Below are 24,201 nucleotides of genomic sequence, written 5' to 3' on the forward strand. Positions count from 1 at the left end.
GGGAAGTGCATGTCTGGCAAGGCAAGATGAGTCCTTCGTCTTTTGTAGTAGGGGTTGTGCTATGCTTCCTCAAGTCCTGTGATGGGTCGAGTATGTGCCAAATAAGCTAGTGTTGAGGGACTCTTGTTAAAGGGAAGATAGGAGCTCGCACCACTCAACAGTTTCAAGATCTGCACGGGAGAGCTGGGTGGCAGGATTCCTCCAGACTTGCCCGGGGCACCTGGGGGCAGTCGGGCTGGGAGGGCTGCCCTGGTTGCCACTCAGACTCAGCAGGGTCCAAGAGCCACCCTTCCAGGAAAGCAGAGAAAGAGGCTATTGTTTCTTGCCACTTGAAGCAGCTGATGACAGTACAAAGGAATGTGGTGAGGACCCTCCCTCCTAACCGTGGAGGATTAGAGACTGAAGAGCCAGACTCTCGGCCTTTGGGCACAAGGTGTGGGAAACACTGTGGGGGCAGAGAGGAGAGTGAGAATTTTCTGGAGGGGCAGCCATGTGGATTCTGGAATCGTACCCTCCTCCTCCAGGCTCCTGAAAACTTCATGCACATGCTTTCCTCATGTACAAAATGGAGAGGCTGGTTCTCAGGAAAAAAAAAAAAATTGAGGATTAAATAAAATAAATAGAAGGCCTATGCTGTTTGATACAGGGTAAGCACTGGATAAATTTTAACTTTTTTCTCTCCACAATGTTAGAAAACGGATTTTAGGGGCACCTGGGTTGCTCAGTTGGTTAAGCATCTCCTTCAGTTCAGGTCATGATCCAAGGGTCCTGGAATCGAGTCCCATGTCAGGCTCCTTGCTCAGCAGGGAGCCTGCTTCTCCCTCTGTCTGCAGCTCCTCCTGCTTGTGCTCTCTTTCTAAATAGATATGAAATCTTAAAAGAAAAAAAAACAGAACTTAGACATAATTGAATCCCATTTGTTCATGATCTGACTGAGGCCTGGAAATGTTAAAGTGATTTGTCTAAGCAGAAGCAACATGTCTGTGAATCCCTATGTCCTCCTCAGCTCAGGGCTCTTCCTCCTGCCCCACAGACATCTAAGTCCCTCCAACGACAGAGAGAACTTTTCTTCACGGCCACACTGCAACTAAAAATGGCCACCTTTTGCCTTTATTCTTGGGTAGAGTGCTCCCTGTGACCCTGAAGAACATGGAGGTGGGGGATCAGAAAAGAAAATGCTAGCAACACATTACAACAAAACAAGACCAAACAACACCACATGCAAATTCCATGCAAAATTCTTTAAATAAAGCCATCCACTGAAATCACATTAGTAGGTCCTTGCTCCTCTATTAATTTTTTTTTCATTTAAAAAAGTTATTTTAGGGGGCACCTGGGTGGCTCAGGTTGTGATCCTGAGGTTCTGGGATCTAGCCCTCCACCGGGCTCTTCACCTGCTTCTTCTTCGCCTGTGTCTCTGCCTCTCTTTGTGTGTCTCTCATGAATACATAAATAAATCTTAAAAAAAGGTTATTTTAAAGATCAGAGTTCAGAATGACAATGCATGAAAAATAAAATGTTCTCCTTCCTGCCTGCCTCCCCTCCTGCACTGGTTCTACTGTGACAACTTTTGTGCCTGTCCAGCTTTGCCTCCCTTTCATCAACGAGCAGCAGTGAGAACAGCATAGGTCCACCCCCAGTCGGAACATGTCAGTCTGTGGACTGTTTTTCTGGAGCTGGGAATCAGGAAGCTTGGGGTTCTATGAGATGCTGTACTGGAGCCCCATCAGCTATTACTGAGCAACATATCACCCCAAAACTCAGTGGTGCAAGAGAAAAACATTTTATTATGCTCACAGATTGTGTGGAGCAGGGGCAGCAGGCGCAGCAGGCATGGCTGGTCTCCACTGTAAATGTTTGTGGCCTCGGCTGGGAAAACTCGAAAGGCTGAGGGTGTCTTTGCTTACATGTCGGGTGTCTGGAAGGGCTGAACGAAGGATGGTCTTTGCTGGGATTGTCTCCTGGAGGCTGCACGGTGGCCCCGGGGTAGTTAGGCTCCTAATGTGGCTGCTTGGACTCAAAGAGCAAGTGTCCCAGCCAACCTGGTGGGGGCTGCATGGCCGCTGGTGGCACAGCCTCAGAGGTCACACTGTGTCACCTTCACCATATTCTATTGGTCAAAGCGGTCATGAGCCCACCCGGATTCATAGAGGGGGCCCTACTCTCAGGGGAGGAATCTCAAAGAATCGGCAACCCTCACATCCCATGATCATGCTTTCTGAATGCTGACAGCCCCCAGTCTAAAGGATTGGGGGGCCGCTTCCAGAAGAGAAAGGGAGTCTTAAGAGGTGAGATTGGGACATTTGATGCAAAAGGGGATTATCTTGGCTAATCCTGGGGCAAGTATGTTTTTAAAGCAGTTCGCTTAAACTTTTAATTTTGCCACATCCAGAAGTGGGCTCACAACTGGGTTTCAGCTGGAGTGGGACTGACCCCCGGGCCTGTGTGGGGATGACCTAGACTCTGAATCTTGTTTTCCACCAACAGCAGAGGAAACACCAGTGCAGGGAAATGTCCCAGAGAGCCAAGCAGAGGGAATTGTCTCCCTACTTGGAGAGCTGGTTGGGCCCCACCCTCCAGCCTTCCCCCCACCTGTGTACATACCCAGGAGGAACATCGTTTGTATTGAATCCAAAAAGGAGTCTTTGAAGCCCTCAGAGATCTTCAGAGCAAAGTGCTGGGTGAGGTCAGGGCATTCAGGAAGCCTGAATGGAAGGAGGGAGGCTGGGTGTGCGCCAGCTGGGGCTGCTTGAGGCTGGCAGCCCGGCAGTGGTGTGCTCTGGGCAAGAAATGCCAATCGGTGTGCTGCTCGCCCTGCCCGTTCGCTTGCACTCCTGAGAGTTCAGAGCTTGCTCTGCGATGGCACTATGCTAGGCACTTTGGATCATTAACCTGTCCCGTTTACTTTCACAGTACTCAGATGAAGTAGGCATTTTGGTTCCTATTTTAGAGTTAAAAGGCTGAGGCTCAGAGAAGTTAGGTATCTTTCTAAGGTCACACAGCAAATAAGGGACACCGGAATCCCAAAAGGGCAGGGCCTGTTTGTTTTTTCAAAATGAGCATGAGCATGGCCACGGGGCAAGGAAGCCATCCTCTTCTCTTTGTCCTCCAGTCTTCATTCCATTCCACAATTTGTCCTTTGCTCTAAACCACAAGATTTCCATCACCAGGCTTCTTGATGCTTGCAAAACTGAATCCCTTCACGGTTAGGGCCAAGAGGGAGTTTTCTGCAAAACCTATTTGAAGAAATGCCTTAGAGCTGTGCTGTCCAGTACAGTTGCCTCCAGCCACATATGACTATTTAAATAAAACTAAGTAAAATTAATAAAATTAAATAAATTTAAAATGCAGTTCCCCAGTCATGCTAGCCACATTTAAAGGGCTCCGGAGCCACAGGTGGCTAACAGCTTCTGTATGAGATGGCAAAGGGGTAACATATTTGTATCATTGTGGGCAGTTCTACTGGACAGTGCTCCTTTAGAGACTAAGTAGAGGAAGAACCATATTTTTATAACTGGTACCATTGCCAGTTTTACTAATACTTTTTAATGGTCCTTAAGGTATTGATTTTTTCCAATTTTTTTCTCAGAAGTAAAATAATAGACTATATTTTGTATAGTACTTTATAATTTACAAATGACATTCTCGTTCTTGATCTCATTTAATGCAGCAGCCTTGCAGAGCATGGTAGATAATGACATTACAGGTAAAGTAACAAAGGTTCAGAAAGGTCGGGCAACTTGGCCAAGGTTCTATAAACAGTAGATGGTAGAGCCAAAATTTCGACATAGGTTTTCTCATTGTGTGCTTTCCACAGGGAGAAATTTCTGTATATGACGCCTGAAATTATCCTTAGGCAAAATTATTAAGTGAAAAGTAATTTACTAGTGTTCTTGTGGGCCGAATTGTGCTTGTCAGTTTTTCTTGTTTAGACCGTCAGATTTTTCATTAGGTCTTGCCACTAACAAATACCTTTGTTTTCTTTCCAAAGTAGTTGGCAACTTCTATAATTATTTTACCATGAGAACACAGTTTACATTGGTGTATATGTATTAATTGGAAAATTATCTTTTTCAATTAGTTTATAATGAGAATGATTATGTTTACGGTCACTTAGACAAGTGGTAAATAAAAAAGAATCAATTTTAAAAAAGGGACTTTCTAGAAGTAGGTGTGATGGAAGATACATATATATAGAAAGGCAACCAACAGGGGGTTGGTTGAGTATCCCACTCTTGGTTTTGGCTCACGTCGTGATTGCAGGGTCATAAGATCAAGCCCCGTGTCAGGCTCCATGCTCAGCGGGGAGTCTGCTTAAGATCCTCTCTCCCTCTCCTTTTTCCCCATCCCTCCCCAACTCTCCCTTTTTTTCTGAAATAAACAAAATCTCTAAAGAAAAAAAAGGTAACCAACAATACCGGGTCAGGCATGATGTGTGTCAAATTAACATATAAAAGGCAGTTTGATTTTCACTCATTTTTAAATATCATTTAAAATATGTACCATCTAAAAAAAAATATGTACCATCTTGCTGTTCTTCACTCTAGAGATCATAAACAAGGCAGATGACCAGCAAACCTGAAATAAAATAGATAACTAAGATAAATAGATAAAATAGATAATTAAGTTCAAGTGTGATAAGAGTTTTGTGTAAACAACAACAACAAAGAGCAAAGTAAAGGGATAGAGAGTAATGAAGTAGATGGGGACACTGTTTTAGTTAGGGCATAAACACTCCCACCATGGCCAACTTCAGGCTACCAACATGACATCACTAAAACCAGAGCTGAGAACTGATGCACACAGTGGGCTCTCATGAGCTGGGGTGGGCCGTCTCCCATCCCAGCGCATGCTTTCTTTCCGCCTCTGCAAAGTGCCTGGGCACCTTTTCTTTCGGGGATCTCTGGAGGTACTGGTCCCCTTGTCCTTCTTGAGGGCAAGTAGAAACCACTAGAAATGCTTTTTCTAGGCTATTCCCGGGAACAGCTTGCACTTTGGGGCTATTTTCCTGGAGTTGGAGGCATGGTTATTTCAGGTTTGATGATTCCACCACTAGCTTTATCTGTTCGCTGAAATGCACGTGCTGGGTTGCCACTGTAAATGGTCATCAGGCCTGTGTTCCTGAAGGGAGAGCTCTGATTGTAAGCTTTAGCAGTATCATGAAAAGAATTAGCTCAATACAATGGTAAAGGAGAAAACCTGGCTTATGGTAAAAGTTCTTGTGCTTGGTAAGGGCCACTTGCAGAAATCATTTCCCTGAGAAAACTTGGTAGCATACTGGATAGCACACAGGTGTTGAAATGAGGTGACTATGATTTGAATCCTTCATTGACCTTGGGTAATCATTACCCTCTTTGAGTTCAGTGTTCATATCTCCTGTGTAAGATCATGGTAAAGGTCACATGAGCTAATGTGCATGATCTTTACTGGGTATGAAAATACATACACAGTATCTAGCATGGTGTCCGGCATGGAATAGGTACTTTATTCATGATACCTCCCATGGAAACAGCAATGCCCATGGGTGTACAAGAAACAGCCCTAAAGCTCTCCTCATACAGAGAACCTGGGAGGTTCCAAACTGGAAAAGGATTGAGGAAGACCGATGTGACAGATGCTGGAAGGACACAGGACTGGGTGGAACCATGTGGCCAGTCCAGCAGCTGAGAGCCCGTAACAGCTGTGAAACCAGAGCCTTATTGGTCACCACTTCTCTGGCTGGTGGCTCTGGCTTCCTCATTAATCGAACAGTGGTGGTAGTAGTGCTGGACAGTTGATTTTTGAGGGAAAGTTGGGGGGTGTGGAATCCCTATAAATTGTTTTGTTTGCCAAGTGAAATATAAATTAAGAACATTGCATACAGCGTGGGTAATCAGCTGGAGATTTCGTTAGATGGAATTTCCTACAACTTTAGAGTCTATAGAAGCTAATCATGGTCTAGGCCCTGGCTTTGATATTCTGTGACTGAAGTTGAATTGACATAGGAGCTGCATTTGGCTTAGAATGAAATATGACATTTCTTAAGCCAAGCAAAACAGAAAGAGCAGACAGAGAAGTAGAGGAAGACAAAAAGGGTGAGCAGGAAAACATCCCTTGAAACATGAGCCAGGGAGTGTTAGGTCATAAAGGACAAAAAAAATCTGAGCTCCCAAGAATCCAACTATTGCATTATGAGCCAATTAGTAACGCAAGCAAGGGGGCTGTGGACCTGGTGAGGGACATCCGTGAATGATGGTAGCTGGTGGCCTAGAAACAGAAAAACACCTTTCTTCCCAAGGCAGTCCTAGGTAACCTAGGGTGTCTGGGATGCAGAAAGACTTGAAGCTGAGCTGTCAGGACACATCTCCTAGCACACCCCACAAGAAGTGCTGGCTGGCCACTGAGCATATACCTCCCCACTGAGCTATAGGACCTGCTGGTTCACACCACCGCCAATGCTTCCTGCACAACCTGCTGTTTAGGGAATTTTGCTGCCTCGTAGTGAAGTATGTGGACATGAAGGTGGAGGGAAGCATGGAGAAACCAAGTGTGTAGCAAAATGTCCTCTTCTTAACTCAGACTGCTGAGTCTCTGAGCGCCAGCTGCTGACAAGTAATAAAGGAGGAAGAGGAAAAGTCAGGCGGGGTGAGCTACAAGATCCACTGATTCAGTGTGGGAGGCTGAATGAAGAGCTGCGTTCTCTGGGAGGGCCTGGGTTCTTAGCACCCCTCTGCCCTGGCTAACCATTCTAACTAGGGCAAGTCCCTTCACGGTCTTGGGGCTTTAGCTCCCATATTAATAAAATAGTGGTGGCGGTGGCCCAAGGTGGTTTCCAAGTTCCTGTCTAGTCCCCTGATTCTCTTAATTTATCAAAGCCAGTGCCAAGGCTTGCTTTTGAGGAGTGCAGGGTTGGGCTGTGGTCCAAAGTAGCCAATTGGCTAACGTGGATGGGATACACCAGCATCACCACCTCCATATTCCAGTATTTGCCCTTCTTTTGTTAGGTCCTTTGGAGATTACATGGCATTCATATTCTGTCCGCCACATAATATGCTAGATGGCGTCCTTTGTTAAATACCCTGTGGTTTTCCACTGCATCTGGGTTAGATGTCAGTATGTTTAACTGAATTGCAAGTGGCATTGAGATGAGGAGCACCATACCTGGATGTGGTGGTCATGCTCTTATAGTCGGACTAGGCAAAGAGGACTTTTAGAAGAATTTTAGCCTAGGGACACCTGGGTGGCTCAACAGTTGAGCATCTGTCTTCAGCTCAGGGCATGATCCCGAGGTCCTGGGATCAAGTCCCTTATCGGGCTCCCCACATGGAGCCTGCCTCTCCCTCTGCCTATGTCTCTACCTCTTTCTTTCTGTGTCTCTCATGAATAAATAAATAAAATCTTAAAAAAAAGAGAAGAATTTAGCCTGGAAAGGACTCCTGATCTTCTGAGAGCATCTATGATGCCCAAGGACAGCTTTTCCACATGCTAAAAGTATCCTTCTCCTTCTCCTGTGACACTCACCTGTTTATCAATTGACTCCTTACTCATGAGGCCAGTCAGTCCTGTTACAATGTTGCTTAACTTCTAACATGGAAATAATAATATCTGCCTAAATCTTCATTTTAGGGTTCCAGGGAGGTGCTTGGAAAAATACCAAGTGCAATGCAACCATAGGGTTATTAATAATGTTGCTATTATACATTTTGATTGATGAGACTTTGATAAAGGGAAAGGCTCCCTGCCCTCCACCCCCACCCCTGTCCACAAGACCTGTTCCCAAAAGTACATCTCAGTCCACACTCCAAAGACATTTCTTGGAACCACATCTTAGTGCGGTTCACCCAATAAAAAGCTCCTCTGGCTCCAAGTGGGCATGAAAGTTCATCACAACATTTGCCATCAATAAAAAACCAATTCTTTCCATATGAAAAGCATTACTGCTGTCGAATGGTTATTGAGTGATGATACCTGAATATTGGGAACACAGGAACAGGGGAATGTACAAAGGGAAACTTCACAGGGACGCCTTAATTGTCAAGATAGAAGTGCTGTATCGGAGGGAATTAGTCAAGCAGAGCAGGGAGGGTACCTTTGCCTTCACCAAGCAGGAAAGATGAAAGGAGAAGGAGCGATGGGAGGTGGCGAGAAGCAGCAGGTAGGAAGGAAGGAGAGAATCGGCACTGCCTGGTAGATGAGTCACAGATGAGGATGACACCCAGAGTCACCGTGACAGCCCACAGACCACACGGCATTATGGCCAGCACTTTCAGTCTAGGAATTTGTCAAAAATTATCTCCTTAAAAACTACTGTCACAACAGCCGTTGCCTTTATAATTAGAGCTCCCTTGGCCACACAGGAGCCCTGGAGCTTGTTTGGGCCGCATCCAGGCCCAAGGAGCAGGAGGCTGGGCCAGAACGTCAGAGCAGCCTTCTCTGAGGCCCCTTGAGAAGGTCAGCCTCTTTCAGAAACCCAAGCCACTGCCTGTGAGCCTTCCTGGCCAGGACACCCCGCCTGCTCCTTAATGCAGTTCTTCCTTCTGCCACTCTGCTCTTCCCATCCAGCTTCCGGCTCTGCCACGCATGCTCACATGCTACTACTTACTCCCGTGGCCATTCCTGGCTGGCCAGAGGAATGTGGGTCAGTGTGGTGGATGAATAATTCGGCTCCGGAGAAGAACTGAGGTTGAGTGTGGCTGTATTCACTGCTTGGCAGGCCTGGGGCAAGTCACTTAGCTTTTCAGCCTCAGTTACTTAATCTGTTCAGTGAGAATGATCCATTCCTTCATGGCTGAGGGTGAGGAGAAGATGGAATCAAGCAGTGAATGTCCCATGTAAAGAGCTGTGAGGTTGGGTGACCATACTCTTGGTTTGCCTGGGACAGTCCCTGTTTAGGACTATTGTGCTGATGAAATCACTAATGGGACCCCCACTTCAGTCTTCAAAGTCATACTTTGGGTGGTAAACTGTATCACCCTGAACATTGTAATTTTTGATGGTTGGAAATACAGAGGGTCTAAATGAGTACTGAGAACTCTCCCAGAAGCCCCCCAGGTCCTCAGGATGTATGTCCCTTCTTCCTCTGTTGCAGAGCAGAATTTCATGTCTGTGAGTCCTGATTCACTTTCAAAATAAAAATTCTTCAGTTAGTCCATTAACAGAAATAACTGCCCTGTTTTAATTTCAGCAACGGCCTTGGAATGAAAAGACTACTAATTACTCCAATTAACCAAGCACATTAAGTGCACATGTTCAAACGAATATTAACATACCATCCGTCTTGGTCCTGAAGTTCTTGAGATGCTGGATGCATAAACATTTGGTGGAAGAAATTGTGACTGCAGAGAAAACACAAACAAAGCAGACTGTTTGTTTGTGCAACTGTCTGCTTGTGGAGAAACAACCAAGAGACATGGAAAGACATGAGGGTGTCTCCCCGTTTATGTTTCCAATTATTGCCCAGAGGAGACAGAACAAAGAAACTCCTATTTATAGCCAAAGTCTGAAATGGGGAGGCAGGGGGCAGGGCTATGGAGAAGCTTCATCATGAGAAAACACAATCCACTATTGGTATTAATAAAAATAAATAAAATAAAATAAAATAAAATAAAATAAAATAAAATAAAATAAAATATAAAATTAAATAAAATAGTTTATCAAAAGAACAAACTGTCTTCAGGGAAAATAAATAACTCCTTCCATGTCTTGACTCCATGTACAATGTTCTCTAAAAACCACATTACTTACCAGTAATGAGAGCCAGGGTAGGAGCAGGCTAACACCATGGGAGCAGATGGGCTTTGTGGTGGCAGCTAGTCTGGCACCAAAGCTTCAGGCTAGGATGTGCCCTTGTACCTAGAACCAGCAAAGCCAAGGAAGGCCACATTTCTTTGAGCACATTGCTAGCCCTTGGGTCATTTCTCAGGGCTCCAGACTTTAGGAAATGCTAATGAGAATCTGGGGATGAAGCTCAAGGGCAATGTTGCTACTCAGAAAGGATTTTAATGTCCAAAGGGCCTCAAGGTTCAGAATCCCATCTGAAATGTTGGTGAGAGATGCCACAGTGGCACCCTCCTTGGCACACAAATACTGCTGTCCCTGTTTTGGGAGGGGACACCTGCCTTACAAGATTATAGTTTGTCCTTTCTCCCCTCTCTCCCTCCTCTCTGTTTCTCCCTCCTCCCTGTATCTCCCGTTTAAAAAATTAATTTTTAAAAATAAGCATTAAGTTAGTACATGGGCCAAGCACTGTGTCAAGTAATTTTCTGTATCATCACCTCATTCTGCCCTCATAACAACCCTTTAGAAGTCTGTTGTCGCTGTCATTGATCTACAAATGAGGAAGCTAGGGCTCAGAGAAGTGAGCTAATGTGCTCAGGTCACACAGTTGGAGTTCTAGAAGGCCTGGGAAATGGCCAGTTTGGAAACCATCTGGAAGCACCAACATTGATGAGAAAGGTGCCTCCATTTCCAGGGACTTGGTTCCTTACCTTTGTGGGCTTCAGATCTCATATGTAAGTGCTGGGCAGCATGGTTCCAGAACCAACCTCATCCAAGGCACAGAGGGTGCACCGGCCAGCCCCATGCAAAGGCCTATAGTATGGTCAGTATACTGCCCTCTTTCTTCCAACATTATATTTGAAACGCCACTATCATTCCACATCCTCCAGTGTTGTGGACTGGGATTAGGGAGGGTCCTGGGAGAACATGCAAATGAGAGTTTTGTTTATTGTTTGCATTCTAAGCAAATTGGCTTGCGTTTTCCAGGCTCTGAAGGCCATAGTGGTATTTCATCTTTTGCTATGTCAACTTACTTCAGGGAAAGGTATCAAGGAGGGGTCACTATTCTGTATAACCCTCCCGAATGTCCAATGAGTCTTTTCCTCTCTGAATCAGAGATTCCCTGAAGCTGGCTCCTCCTGGAAATGAATCCTCCTGCAGGAACAGACTAGAACAGGCATTATCATCATCATTCATTAAGTAATTTTTGCTTCTACCTTCATCTTTAAGTACTCAATTGCTCTTACTACCCTGGACCTGCAGGAACAAGAACAGTCAACAAATTCTATCACTTCTTTCTTTTTGGGTTCATCCTTTCCTTTCATTCCACATTGATTACACTGGCTCAGACAATCATTTTAGTTGTTCCAACATAATTCTCTGATTCTAGTCTTTGTTTCTTGATCCCTCAATTCACCTTGCAGTCTACTCTCCAAATAATATTTTTAAGTCCCTTCAGACTCAAAATTCTGCAGTACCCCATTGCCTATTTTTGAGTTTTTTAATCATAAAAATCATACGTATGTTTCCAAATTCAAATAATACAGGAGCTCATAAAGGAAAAGTAGCTATTTATTTTTCTACTTATCTTCAAACTAGAGGCTTATTATTTATTTTGAAATTGTTCCTTCTTATCTTTAAAATGTTTCTCAACATAATCTATGCGCATACAAAAATTCATTCGACTAGTAATAGAATTCATATTGAAAAATAGCACACTGGGTGTAATACTATATGTTAGCAAATCAAACTTCAATAAAAACAAAACAAAAAAATGAAAAATAGCAGACTCCTGCTGCATACTTCTCACCAGCTGAGCCTGTTGAATCAAAGTAACTAAGCTAAGCTTTTCAAGTTCTATGTGACATGGTGCTGTTGGGTTTACTTTCTAAACCTTATTTCCACTCCTCTTCAATTTGGACCAACTACTCCCTCTAGGTTAGGCTCTACTCTGATAGTTTGCCTTTTAACTGGAGAGTTTATCCCATTTACACTATTTGTAATAACTATTTTCATTCATTTTTACCATCCTATTCTACAGTTTCTAGTAATAGTCATCCTGATTTTTCTGGGTTTTTTGTTTGTTTGTTTGTTTGTTTGTTTGTTTGCTTTTTTTCTTCATTGCTTCCTTGTTCTGAATTCATTGGTTTCATTCCCTCACCCCCAATTCTGGTGTTTACTCTGCATTCCAGTTCTTTTAGGGGCCACCCTAAAAGAAACATATGCATGTTTAACATAGAATTAAGTTCATCAGTATGTTTAAGTTCTTTCTGAACAATAAAAAAGCAAAGAGCTCTTGAATTCTGATTATTCACTTTCAAATTTTATATGCAGTTGTCTTGATTTTAATCTCTTGATTTTTTAAAAATATATTTATTTATTTGAGAGAGAGCGAGAGCGAGAGAGACAGAAGAGAAAGAGAGAGAGAGCAGGTGTGCAGGGAAGGGCAGAAGGAGAAAGAGAGAGAGAGAGAATCTACAGCAGGCTCTGCATTGAGTGTGGACCCTGACACAGGGCTCGATCTCACAACCCCAAGATCATGACCTGAGCCAAAACCAAGAACTGGATGCCCAACTGACTGTGCCACCCAGCCACCCCTTTTTAAATATCCAAAGAATTCTTGATTTTTCAAAACTCTTGATTTTATCTTATACCACCAATTTCTATTTATATTTAATCATGTTTACCTTAAATTAAATCTTTGTGCACTGATCCTCTTACATTTCAGACCTACCTTCTGAAATCTTTTTTTTTTTTTTTCTAAAATGCATATCGTTTAAAAGTCCTTACAATGAGATGTTCTGGTAGTAAATTCTACGTTTGTGATAGTTTGAGATTGCTACTTTGCCACTGACCACCACCCATTTTTTTTTTTAAGATTTATTTATTTATTCATGAGAGACACCAAGGGAGACAGAGAGGCAGGGACACAGGCAGAGGGAGAAGCAGGCTCCTCACAGGGAGCCAGATGTGGGACTCGATCCCAGATCCCGGGGTCAAGCTCTGAGCCAAAGGCAGATGCTCAACCGTTGAGCCACCCCATTTTTAAAAAATAGCTCTCCTTGTTTAGAATTCTAGATTGCAAAATAAGAAAATAGAATTCTAGATTGCTAGTTATTTCATATTAATGCATTTGATTTTCCTTGCCAATCTGCTCATTCTCTCTGATTGCTTTTAAGATCTTCTCTTTATTGTTGTTCTGCACTTTCACTATGATATGTTTAGGAATGGCTTTCTTTTTTCTCATACTGTTTGGGATTCTCTGGGCATTCTTTATCCATGCACTGGTGCTTTCATTAATTCTGGAGAATTCCCAGTCATTAGTTCTTTTAACATTGCTAGTTTCTGTTTTCTTTCTTGATTCCTATAGAATTCTCTCATCTTATTTTCCGAGTTTCTTAAATATTTTCATGTTTTCCATTGCTGTTTCCTTCTCTACTACAAATCTGTGTAATCTTCCAACATCCTAGTTCATCTGTTTTCTCTTGTAGTCTCATCATTGAAATTCTAATTTCATTGATCATAGTTTTCATTTCTAGAAATTCTAGTCAGTCATTTTTCAGATCTGGCTAGTTATGATAGTTTCTTTTTTTTCTTTGCTATACTTTCAACCTTGTCTGATATTTTAAAAACGTTTAATTATACTAATTTCATGTTCTGTGTTTGATTAGTTCTAGTATTTGTGGTCTCCCTAGATCTGATTCTAGAGTTTCTTGTTTCAGTTGACTCTCACTCAAGGTAGTTGATTTCTATGTGTGCTTAATGATAAAAATAAAAATTAAAAAAAGAGTTCATTTCCCTTGTAACTTACTGTGTAAGAATTCATTTTGACATTTGACATATCTTTTAAACATATCTTCCTCCAAAGAAGATTAGAGTTTGCTTCTGCCAGGTGCCTGATGATATTGCCAAGTTAGAACCAATTTAAACCAAATTTTCAGAGTTTTCTTTCAGCCGTAATGGTTATGTATATTTAAGCTCCAAACCCATGGACATCCAGATCTGAAATTAGAAACAGAGAGGGGATATTTTTTTCCTTTTCTTTTACTGTTCCACTCAGAGCTAAGGCCACGCTGAGTGTGTATCTTTATCTTCTTGTTCTATGGCATGAGGGTTTTTCAGTTCACTCACTGAGAGCGTTGCCCTTCATTATTTTTGGCTTTACCTATGGGTCCCTGATTAGACATTTTATTCATCTTGGGCTTCAGGTTTTGTCCCTCGTGTGTGGGAAATGCTGATTCAAGCACTTAATGACTCCTTTGGATTTGGGCTTTCTGATCATTTGTGGGGCCCGAGGAATTACTTCACTTTCTAGCCAAATCTGTTATACATTAGAAAAATGTTTTTGTATTTTACCTAGTGCACTCAAAAATTCTCTGAAAATCTAGTCTGTCCTATTGTCAGAAAGAAAAGGCTCTGAGTTTTAGTTTGTTTCATTGAGTTTAGTTTGTGAAGTAGTAATACCTCCATGGTTAAGATTCTTTGTGAGGTTTAAATAAGATACTGGACATACTTCTGTGTAGAAGTTTAATAGATGATAGTCATTACTGTAACTTGCCACTATTCTATTTCTACTAATAGTACAACAACAATTACTACTAAATACAAGAAAGGGCCTATTATTCCTTGGAGAATCAAAGAATTAGATCGTTGAAAGAGAAATAGTTGATTTTAAAAACAGGTAGAAATTGAGCTTTCTAAATGTATTTCTCATATATATTATGTGTGAGGGCTTTTTTTTTTCTTTAACACTTCCCTGAGGTAGCTAATAGCAGATCTCCCTGTAGGACTTGAGCCCTGTCCTCTGAGCTATACCTTCGATAGGGGTACGTGTGTGGGCTAGAGGCTGGGCTCCAGTCAATAACCAGTGTCAGAGTCCACAGTGAACACTTCCGCACTGTGCAGCGTGGGTGGGCAAGCTGAAAGAACACCATTTATTGGAAGAAAGGTGCTACACATATACAACGAGGTGTTATATTTATTATTATTTCTATTTTAAATGATCCATTGAAGAAAGAAGACATGGCAAGAATTTTTAATGAGACCCAAGGTCAAATTGGGTTCGGAAGCCCAAAGGGAAACATGGTAGTGCTCTGACTGGGATGCACGTGACCTTGGCAGGTCATGTAACCTCTTAGCCTCTATTCCTCTTGCGTATGAAGCAGACTAGTGGGGCTGTGTAGTTTTAGGGGGCTTCTACATCTCAAATTCTATGATTCTCATCTCTTCCCAAACCATATCCCGTGAGCTCCCTAGTTCACCAAATTCTTAGAGCTACCACCATACCTGTGCTAAAGAATACTGCTTATCTGACAATGTCTGCCTGGAGGCCCCCCTTTTTCTGCTGTGAGACACAGAAATCAGAGCCACAGTAGAAACAGAATCCTTCATGTGGCTTTGGCCTCTCCTGCTTCTTGAGATGCTCATCTGTTTCGGATGTGTGGTTGGAACATGAGGAGCTACAGCAAGGTGCCACAATTGCCATCTAAGGAAGGAAGTAGTTGGAACGGATGCCCTGTGAGTGAGGTTAGCCATGTGCAAAAGTAGGCCACACCTAGAGACAGTCTATAGCTGTGTTTTAAGAATACTTCAAACAACAGGGGACTGGGACTTCTCCCTAAGACTAGATGTCACTCCAGGAAGTGACACACTACAGCAATGGTGCAAGACCTGCTAAAGGGAAGGTGGCTGAAGCACAGTGGTGTGTCTTTGGAGTCTCAAAAATGGGTGGCTGCAATGGGTGTGGATAGCATGTACTGGGAAAGAGCATAGGTACTGGAGGGAGGAGGAACTAGGTTCAGAACTTGGCTTTACTGCTCTTAAGCTTAGGGAGCCTCATCTCTAACTGGAGGCTGGAAGCCATGACATAGGGCTGCCCTGTCATCATTTCCCAAATTTCAGTCATTGGAATGCCACATCAGGATGGTTGCTATATTCACCTGCCACCTCTCCTGTTATTTCCTCATATTTGCACTGAAGTTGTTTTCTTTTTTTAGTGAAGTGTTTGTTTTAAAAGAAAGCTTTCTGTTGCTACCAGAAATGGAAAACCAGTATCACATGTCACAATTCCACGTTAACCACACATGCACACCCCACAGTGAAAACAAAATGGTGTTAAGTCATAGCCAGATACTACCACCCATGGAATTCTCTGAGCCTGAGGTTTCTCTCCTATTAGAGATTATTAGATTTACCAGTGCCTCCTACTGAGACTGTCTTCTTGGTGTCATGAAGAAGACTGCCAGGGAATAGCAATAATGGGTAAAATTTGTTGAGTCCCTCTTTATGTGTATTGCCACTGACACCTCCACAATCAGAAGAGACAGGTACTCTTCTTATTTACATCCCTTTTCCGGCTAAAGGCACCAGGGCTGAGAGAGAATAAATCACTTGCTGAGAGCACACAGCTAGCTGGGGGGTATAGACACAATGGAGACCAAAGTGATTTGTATCCAGAACTAGAGTCTGTCACCACAGGGTCTTTCTTCCCTTACTTGGTGAGTCAGTGTTATTTAACGCTGAGACTTCATGATGTCCAAGAGCATCTTAAGTGCTGCCTAAAAGCATTTCTTGTGTCATGAGTTAGAGGCATATTATACATGAGGAGATGTTGCCCTGCATAAAAGCAAGGTACATGGTGCCTGACACCCAGAAAGTGCTCAGTAAGGCTTGGTCCCTTCTCTCCGCATTTCTCCTGCCCATGGGACAGGCAGTCCTGAGCTCTGTTTCAGTATTCAAAGATGCTTGAAGAGAAATGAGCACTTTAAGCTGTCACAACTTAAAGGCACTCACCATTACTGTCCGAGGATTCCATAAATTCAGGCAGCCTTCCAATGGCAACTTGCTTTCCATAGCCAACTTTCTAGCTGGAGGGAGAATGAACCAGTCAACTGAGACCAGTGTTCTAGCTTTGGTTCACCCATGTACCTCAGGACTGGTCCAGGGCACTCCATAAATATTCACTGAATGAGCAAGTAAATATCTGGATGGTTATATTTCTGATACTAATACCATTAGTAATAAAACAGCTTTGTCATGGAGCCCTTATGCTATGCCTGACCTTGTAGTAAATATTTCCCCTGTATTATTTGATTTTCCTCAATAATCCTATGAAGTAAATACTATTGTCCTATCTTACAGATGAGGACATTGAAGCTTGGATAATCAAGTAATTGTTTGATTCCAAAGCCTGTGGGGGCTTCCAACTTGAGTTGAAACTGTTCCCACCAGATTTGTCCAAGTAGCCCTGCGTTCTGGTGAATTTGGTGGATGATGGTCAGGCCTTCAAGCACCAAGTCTGACTTTACTGACAACTCTGGCCTACAAAGCTGTCAGCATGGTGTGGTGATCAGAGGCACTAACTTTGGCCTCAGACAGGCCTGAGTCCAAATTGTCTTCCACCAACTACTGGACAGGAGATTTGAGGCAAGCCACCTAATTTCCTCAAGCCCCAATTTCTTCTTCTGTGAACAGAATACTACAGAAGGTAGCATTTAGCACGATGATCTTAGCACTAGCCAGTATTGAGTAAAAGGTATTTATTGTTACAGAGAGGAAGCAAAGAGGGCCTGGGCTGGGAAAAAAGAGGTCATTTTAAGAAGAAGACAGAGATGGAAGCAAAGGCATTTCTGTTTCTTTGTGACTTTGGTGGAAGTGTTAGATGAGGCTTCAGAGTGCTGATTTCCTCTGTTTCTTCGCAACACCCCTGGTGAGCAAATTGTCCTACCCCAACACTCCCAGAACGAGTCTTCCGTATCTCTAACTGTTGGCTCTAACACATCCTCCTGAGCCACATGGCCCACCCTGCTTCCCAGTCCCGAAATGGTGGATTGAGGCTGTGGCATTTTAGGAAATCAATTCCCTCACACGGCAGCCAGGAGGACACCCAAGAAGCCCAGGCCTGAGCAGCGGCCATGATGACGTGAATGTGAGTCTGGCCCTTGGAGGAGCATGCTCAAGCTGCAGGGAGGAATGGGAATAAGGCCTGGCCCAAGCTGGAGCTCCTTCTGCAGCCGGGGCGCTGATGGGCCCATCCTTCTCCTGGGCAATCGAGGATCCCCTCCCTCGTGGCCTGTGAGTTCTGAACTTGAGGAAGACTCTGTCAGTAAAATATGGCCTCTCTTCCTCATCTATCCTCCCTACCGCACCCCTCACCCTCCCTTCCAATCACTGCACCAACCCTCACTTGCCTGTTTACTTGGTTTTGTGGTTTTGACTTAGATGTGGTTACAGAGGGGTGGGGCAGAGGACAAGCTCTCCACCCCACTGCTTCACCTCTCCCTCACACACAGAGGTGTCCTACTTGGTCTCAGAGACCCAACTTGATGTTCTTGGCATCGCAGATGAGGAAATTCTGATTCAGTTTCTCTGGGGTGGGGCCTAGGTACTGGCATTTGTTAAAAGCTCCCAGGTGATTGTAATCAAGAGCCACCTCTCTAGTTATGGAAAGAAGCAGATGATAACTGTGCTTGAGAAGGCAAGTGTTGGGGAAGAGCTGGGCCTGGCCATTGTGAGAGGTAGTATTGCTCATTCCTGCATAAATGATGGTTTGATTATCTATACAGTCTTTTGACACGCCTCTCAAATGCTTATTCCCAACATTTTGTAGATGTGGACAAAGGATCCAGCTCACTTTACTCCCACCAAAAATGGTCCTTTCAGCAAACCTCTGGGAGAACCAGGGGGTTATGACACCAGTGACATGATTTAGCTCAGGTGGTGGTGGTAAGCGGGGGACCAGCCAAGACCTGAAATCTCTGGTGCTAGATCCCTCCAGATGCTGTTGAACCAGTAGGTATGCCCTAAAATAATAAGCCCTACCCCATACGATACTGGAGGGCATCTTCAGCCTGTCAGGAGGGCACCAGTGCAACTCACAGGGAGAGAGGAGACCGCCGGAGCTGTTCCTTGCCAACAGATTTATAATAGAGATTGCGGACTTAGAGCCTCAGTGAGACTCTTCAGGTGGGTTTTTAAAGAAAGAAAGGTTTCCTTGGCAGGTGTGATTGTGTGGTGAGATTGGGTAGTGAGTGTGGCAGTGGTATGGGGTCAGGAAATACCAGGGACACAAAAAGCAGGCCTTCAGGGGTCTTGGTTACGAAGAGCATGAAGCACACTGATCAGTGGCACAGATAAGAGATGGCTCCCCACCCCTGCCCACCTGCCCCACCCCGCCCCACCCCAGGCTCTTCAACCTCAGGGGCAGACTTGAACTCCACGCTTGGTGGCACAGTGGTCTCCAAGAGCCTCTGTTGTTTCACTTACTTTCCCCTTCCCCAGCAAGGTTGCCATAGTCAAGATTCATTATCCATCAGCAGCAACCAACTAGAAAAGGTGATAGAAAATGAGATCCTATTTGCCGTGGCAGCTAAGCCCACAGCACATCTGGGAATTAACCTAACTGAGGATTGCCCAAAAACCTTTTTGGGAAATTCTAATTGCTCTTTGAAAGAATGCAAATTAAAGAGTGATACTATACCAGAATATTTTTAATGTAAACTAAAACACTTATACTCCATTAAAAAAATCATATAGACATATTCCAGGTCTTATAGTAAATAAGTGGGTGTCCATAGGGGGAGGGCATGACATAGGGGATGACAGACATAGACACATGTATATTATCCAACAACACTTAAACACACCAAATAATAGCTGCTTTCTTGAATACTCAACCAAAGTAGGCAAAATGTGCATATTGTCACTATCATTATGCATGTCCTTATTTTTAAACTACCAATTTTAGATTTCCTTGAGGGCAAGGATTATTTCTTGTATATTTTTATATCCTCCATGGTCCTTAACTCAGGGCCTTTCATGTAAAAGATGCTGAATACATATTTTTGTAAAATTTTCATTAAAAATAACATCTATTCATTGTAAACATGTAGAACATGTGCATTAGAGAGAAAATTTGGAAAGGTATATAATATAATTCTACTACTTATGGATAACTTATATGAACATTTTGGGTGTGTGTATATATATATATACATATATATATTAGTTTTTTTTTAAAGATTTCATCCATTTATTCATGAGAGACACACACACACACACAGAGGCAGTGATACAGGCAGAAAGATAAGCAGGCTCCGTGTAGGGAGCTCGACGCGGGACCCGATCCCAGGTCTCCATGATCACGCCCTGGGCCAAAGGCTCAACCGCTAAGCCACCCAGGCATCCCATTTTGGATGTATTATCCCAGATTTCAATTGGAGTATTTTTTTATGATTGCTTGACAGCTTTTTAATTTTTACATCAAATAGTTTTGCCATTTTGTACTTTGAAAGAAAGAACATTTAGAAGTGAATTCAATATACAAAATATTTACTATGCAAGAAGTGCAGGGTGTACAAGAAAGGAGCAATTAGTTCTTAGGATGATCTGAAGGAAGAGATGGGGCTGGCCAGGCTCATTGTGGGTGTGTGTATGCTTGATGAGGGCAAATACTGCAGACATCAGCACACACGTCTTCTGTAAAGGTCCAGATGGCAAATATTTGTGGGTTGCATGATCTCTGTCCTGACCACTCACTGGTACTATTATACCATGTCATAGCCAATGAACATGGCCGTGCCCCAATAAAACTTTATCTTATGGGCATTGAAATCTGAATTTTATATCTCTTCCTCAGTTTTCAGAGGGTAAAGAGAAAGCTCGGCAAATCCAAACAACTGACAGAAGGTTCTTATGGATCACCGAGTGGGAGTGGGAGGTGAAGGATGCGGCTGTAGAAGCTTCCGCCATGGACAGCTGGGCTCCATGTGCCACTGAAGGGTTTGAAGTAGTGGAGTGAGATCAGCTGGAAAGAGCTTTGGGAGAGGATTCATTCAGGGATCCAATGGTTGCCAAGACTCAACTCATTGCTCCAACTGCTATAGGCCAGAAAGTCTGCTTTCAGGTTTTTCTGCACTCTCTCAAGAAGACAATGCCTCACCTTGGGAACACCCAAGATTTAATGCAACTAGCTCACCCTGGGGTTGGATGGAAGAGGGGTCCATAAATCCTGACACAAGCAGGGTGGACAGTCTGTGGGATCCTTGCAAAATCTGCCCAGGGTATGTCTTCCCCACTGTTCTTAGGACACTCCTCAGTAGGCGCCTGTCATCTCCATGTCCCAGGCCCACTGCTTGCCGGGTTCTCGTCCATCCCAGTCACCTCACCCCTACTTTCCCTGATTATAAAACCAGAGCACATTGTCTGCATGGGCTTGTTCCCTTCTTGCTCAGTCTCATCTTGATGTAAGTGCTACTTAGAAACCCTCCTAAAGGGACTTCACTCTCCCTTGGTTATTTCTCCCCTGCCTTCCCATACCCCCTGTGACCCCGGACTGTAAGTGTATGTGATGACCTGCACCAGGCAGAGGAAAGATTATGTTTATTCTCATTTCATTACACTTCACTGAAATTAAATGTGTACCTTCATGAAACATGACACATCACAAAATCCAAGCAGATTGTTTTTCTACAGAGTGCCCAATCTCAGCCTGATTCCCTGCACCTTTTTCCAGATTTCCTTGACGTGGTGTTTGGGGTGCAACACCTGCCTGCTTTAACTTTGTTGCTCTCCCAACTGCAAGAAGGCTTCCAGCATTCGGAGTTTGAGATTTGATTGCTCAACCAGGGGAGATGTTAAGAAGCGATCTCACAGGCAAGATTTGCACCTTTGTGAGCTTGCTTAGAATTTTGAACAGGGTTATTGTTGTTGTTGTTTGTTTGTTTTGTGTGTGTGTGTGTTTTTGTTTGTTTTGTTTTTGTTTTTGTTTTTTTTTTTTTAGTTAGACTTCCCTGACTGTCCTGGTTTGCAGGCCGAAATTATGAAGCAGTTAATATACAGCACATAAAACTGTCCGGTCTGTTTGTTCTTGCTGTCATATGGTCAGCACTGATGGCAGGAACTGACTAATGAACCGGCCCCACTATCTGTGTACATAGAGGAAACCAGGGGGCACGCATCACAAATAGAACTCCTATTTCTCTATGAGAGTGGCTCTTCATTTCCTAATGCTTTCCTCGTGAATAGTTCGGGTCTCTCAGAGAACACACAAAAAAAAAAAAAAAAAAAGAAAAGAAAAGAAAAAAAACCCTTTATGAAATGTAAGCTCCGTTTCTCATTTCATTGAAAAACCTTTAAGAAAAGCCATTTTTCATACTTAAGACTTTTCCAAATCTCTCCTAACCAGTTACCCTCTGTATTGTATCTTTCGGAGCTGGCAGTCATCCAGCGACAATCCTTAAAAATCCCTTTACAGTTTTAAAGGAAAATACAAGCTCTCATTTACCACTGGATCGAGTCAGAAAATAAAAGCTTAATGCCTTGACAGGCCTGGATATTTTTTTTGAGGGCTAAGTCTGATTTATGGCAGTAGCCAGCAAACCAGGCTGGTGAGATATTTGCTGCTGCTCCCAGGGATATGGAAAAATGAAGTGTGAAGTTCTGGGGAGAGCAGGCCACAGCCTTCCAGTCACTAAACACTCCCACCAAGTTGGCAGGGGAACAGAGCCCTGGGCTGCAAGATGAACCTCAAAGGAATAGGGGAGGAGGAAGGGACCTCGCACCGTGTCAAAATACTGCCAAAGCTTAACGCGCGCCATACATTTTGTGACACGGGGTGGGATGTTTATGAGGGGGTTTTAGGGAGGAAAGAGAAGAGAAACATTTTCTTCCTTCTTTCTTTGTTTTATTTTCTTTATAGCTTCCCTGTAGGGGTTTCACTCCAAGTAGGAGAAATTAAGAGCAACAACGGGAATGTAGGAAGTCGCTTAAGCCCCCACCATAAAATCGTTCAGATCGAAAAATATGATCTGGTTAAGAGAGAAAGCACTACTTGCCCTGGGCCTGTAGCTTCAAGGCAGGAAGACAGGCCCACTTCCCCACGCCAAGGTCCCCAGATCTGAGAGCGTGGGAGCCAGGATTTTCATTCCCATGAAAAGGGAATTTCCTAGAGGTAAGAGTCAGGTGGGTTTTTTTCCCCCTCAGAATTTTCTTGAAGTGAGTCATCACAAATGCACATGCCAGGTGAAACGTTTGGTGGGTTTTTTTTTCCCTTTCCTTTATTTAAAAATAAAAAATAAATTAACATCCACTGTTAGATTTGTTTTTAATTTCAAGTTTCTGAAGTAGAGTATTGGATACCCAGGCAAGTCTCAAAGGGCTTCCTCTGTACTTGGTATTATTTACAGGGGAGGTGAATGGAAGCCCCTAGAGAAGCGAGGGGCTGATTTTCATTGTTTTCTGCAGTGAAAAAACCCTCTAGATGATGTTTTTGATAAACAAAGGCAAGGAAGGGCAAAGATGGAAAACACGCAACTCATTTTCTCCCCACACACACTTTATCTTTGGAAGATCATTATCAAAATCTGATTCATTTGAGAGCAAAAACGTACATCTTTATTATTTTTAAGTTTTAATAACGGCATTTCTACCTGCCAGATGGAGATTTATGTTCCGGTAAAGGCTTTGGGTCAGTTAAAGCAGGCTCAGTAATTATAGAAATGTTTGTACTCAGGCGTAGTCGTCCCCTTGCCTCTCTAAATCACTAATGATCACACCTACTCTCCCTCAGACAGACTCTCCCAGGCTCGCTTTCACACCCCCACATAAACGGCCTCCCTCATTTACTCCCTTATCATAAAGTGAACCTTCAAGATAATTCGACTCAATAAACATTTATTGATGCCTCCTGTGTCTAAGGTCCTGTTGGGCAATCGAGGGGGCTTGGGAGCTTGGGTGAAACACAAAAACGGGCGCCTGGGTGGCTCAGCAGTTAACCGTCTGCCTTAGGCTCAGGTCATGATCCCCGGGTCCTCAGATTGAGTCCCACATCAGGCTCCCTGCTCAGCAGGGGGTCTGCTTCTCCCTCTGCCCCTCCCCCTCTGCTCATGCTCTCTCTCTCTCAAATAAATAAAATTTAAGAAAATTAAAACACACACACACACGCACAAAAACAAGAGCCTGCTCCTAGACTTCAAGACATTTGCTATTGAATGGAGAAACTGCTCTTTGATCCAACTGCTTTTCAGTTAAATTTGCCCTTAGAAAAAGCCATCAAATGTGCTTTATTTTTCCCACCTTGGCAGAAAGAGAGAGCCTGGAGGCCTAGAGAAACTAAGGGACTTGCCCGGTGCCACCAACAGTGATTACAAACATGGTTGAGCTCCTGTTCTGTGCCCAGATGGGGGCACTGGGCTATGCACTCCCTGTGCCCCCATCTGCTTGCATCCTCGACACCCACGACACCCACGGTGAGGCTCCTCCTTCTGCAGGGGAGGAAACCAAGGCAGCCAGTGGTTAAGTACCATAGCCCAGAGCACAGGGCAAGGAAGTGTGGGGCCAGGACTCACAGCCTCCCCACCCCGGAAGTCCCTTCACTGAGCTGAGACTGGAACTTCCACTTCCCTGCCTCCTATCCATGTCTTCCCACTTGTCTCCAATCCCCATACC

General features: G+C 43.7%; 1 protein-coding gene across 3 annotated transcripts in view; it reads left to right on the top strand.

Annotated features, from left to right (window-relative positions):
* The window catches only part of RUNX2 (RUNX family transcription factor 2), a 326,022-nt gene that overhangs the window by 234,635 nt on the left and 67,186 nt on the right, over positions 1–24,201 (top strand). Inside the window, exon 8 of one of the 3 annotated variants that reach the window (XM_035697534.2) lies at positions 9,164–9,528. The exons of the other annotated variants lie outside the window; for them this stretch is intronic. Within the exon in view, the coding sequence (XP_035553427.2) occupies positions 9,164–9,180 (17 nt within the window). The 3' untranslated portion in view covers positions 9,181–9,528. Of the gene's footprint in view, positions 1–9,163; positions 9,529–24,201 lie in introns of those variants that run through there. 3 annotated transcript variants of the gene reach the window in all.

Source organism: Canis lupus, chromosome 12 (assembly GCF_003254725.2).
Source record: "Canis lupus dingo isolate Sandy chromosome 12, ASM325472v2, whole genome shotgun sequence".
In the NCBI taxonomy this organism is placed as follows: domain Eukaryota; kingdom Metazoa; phylum Chordata; class Mammalia; order Carnivora; family Canidae; genus Canis; species Canis lupus.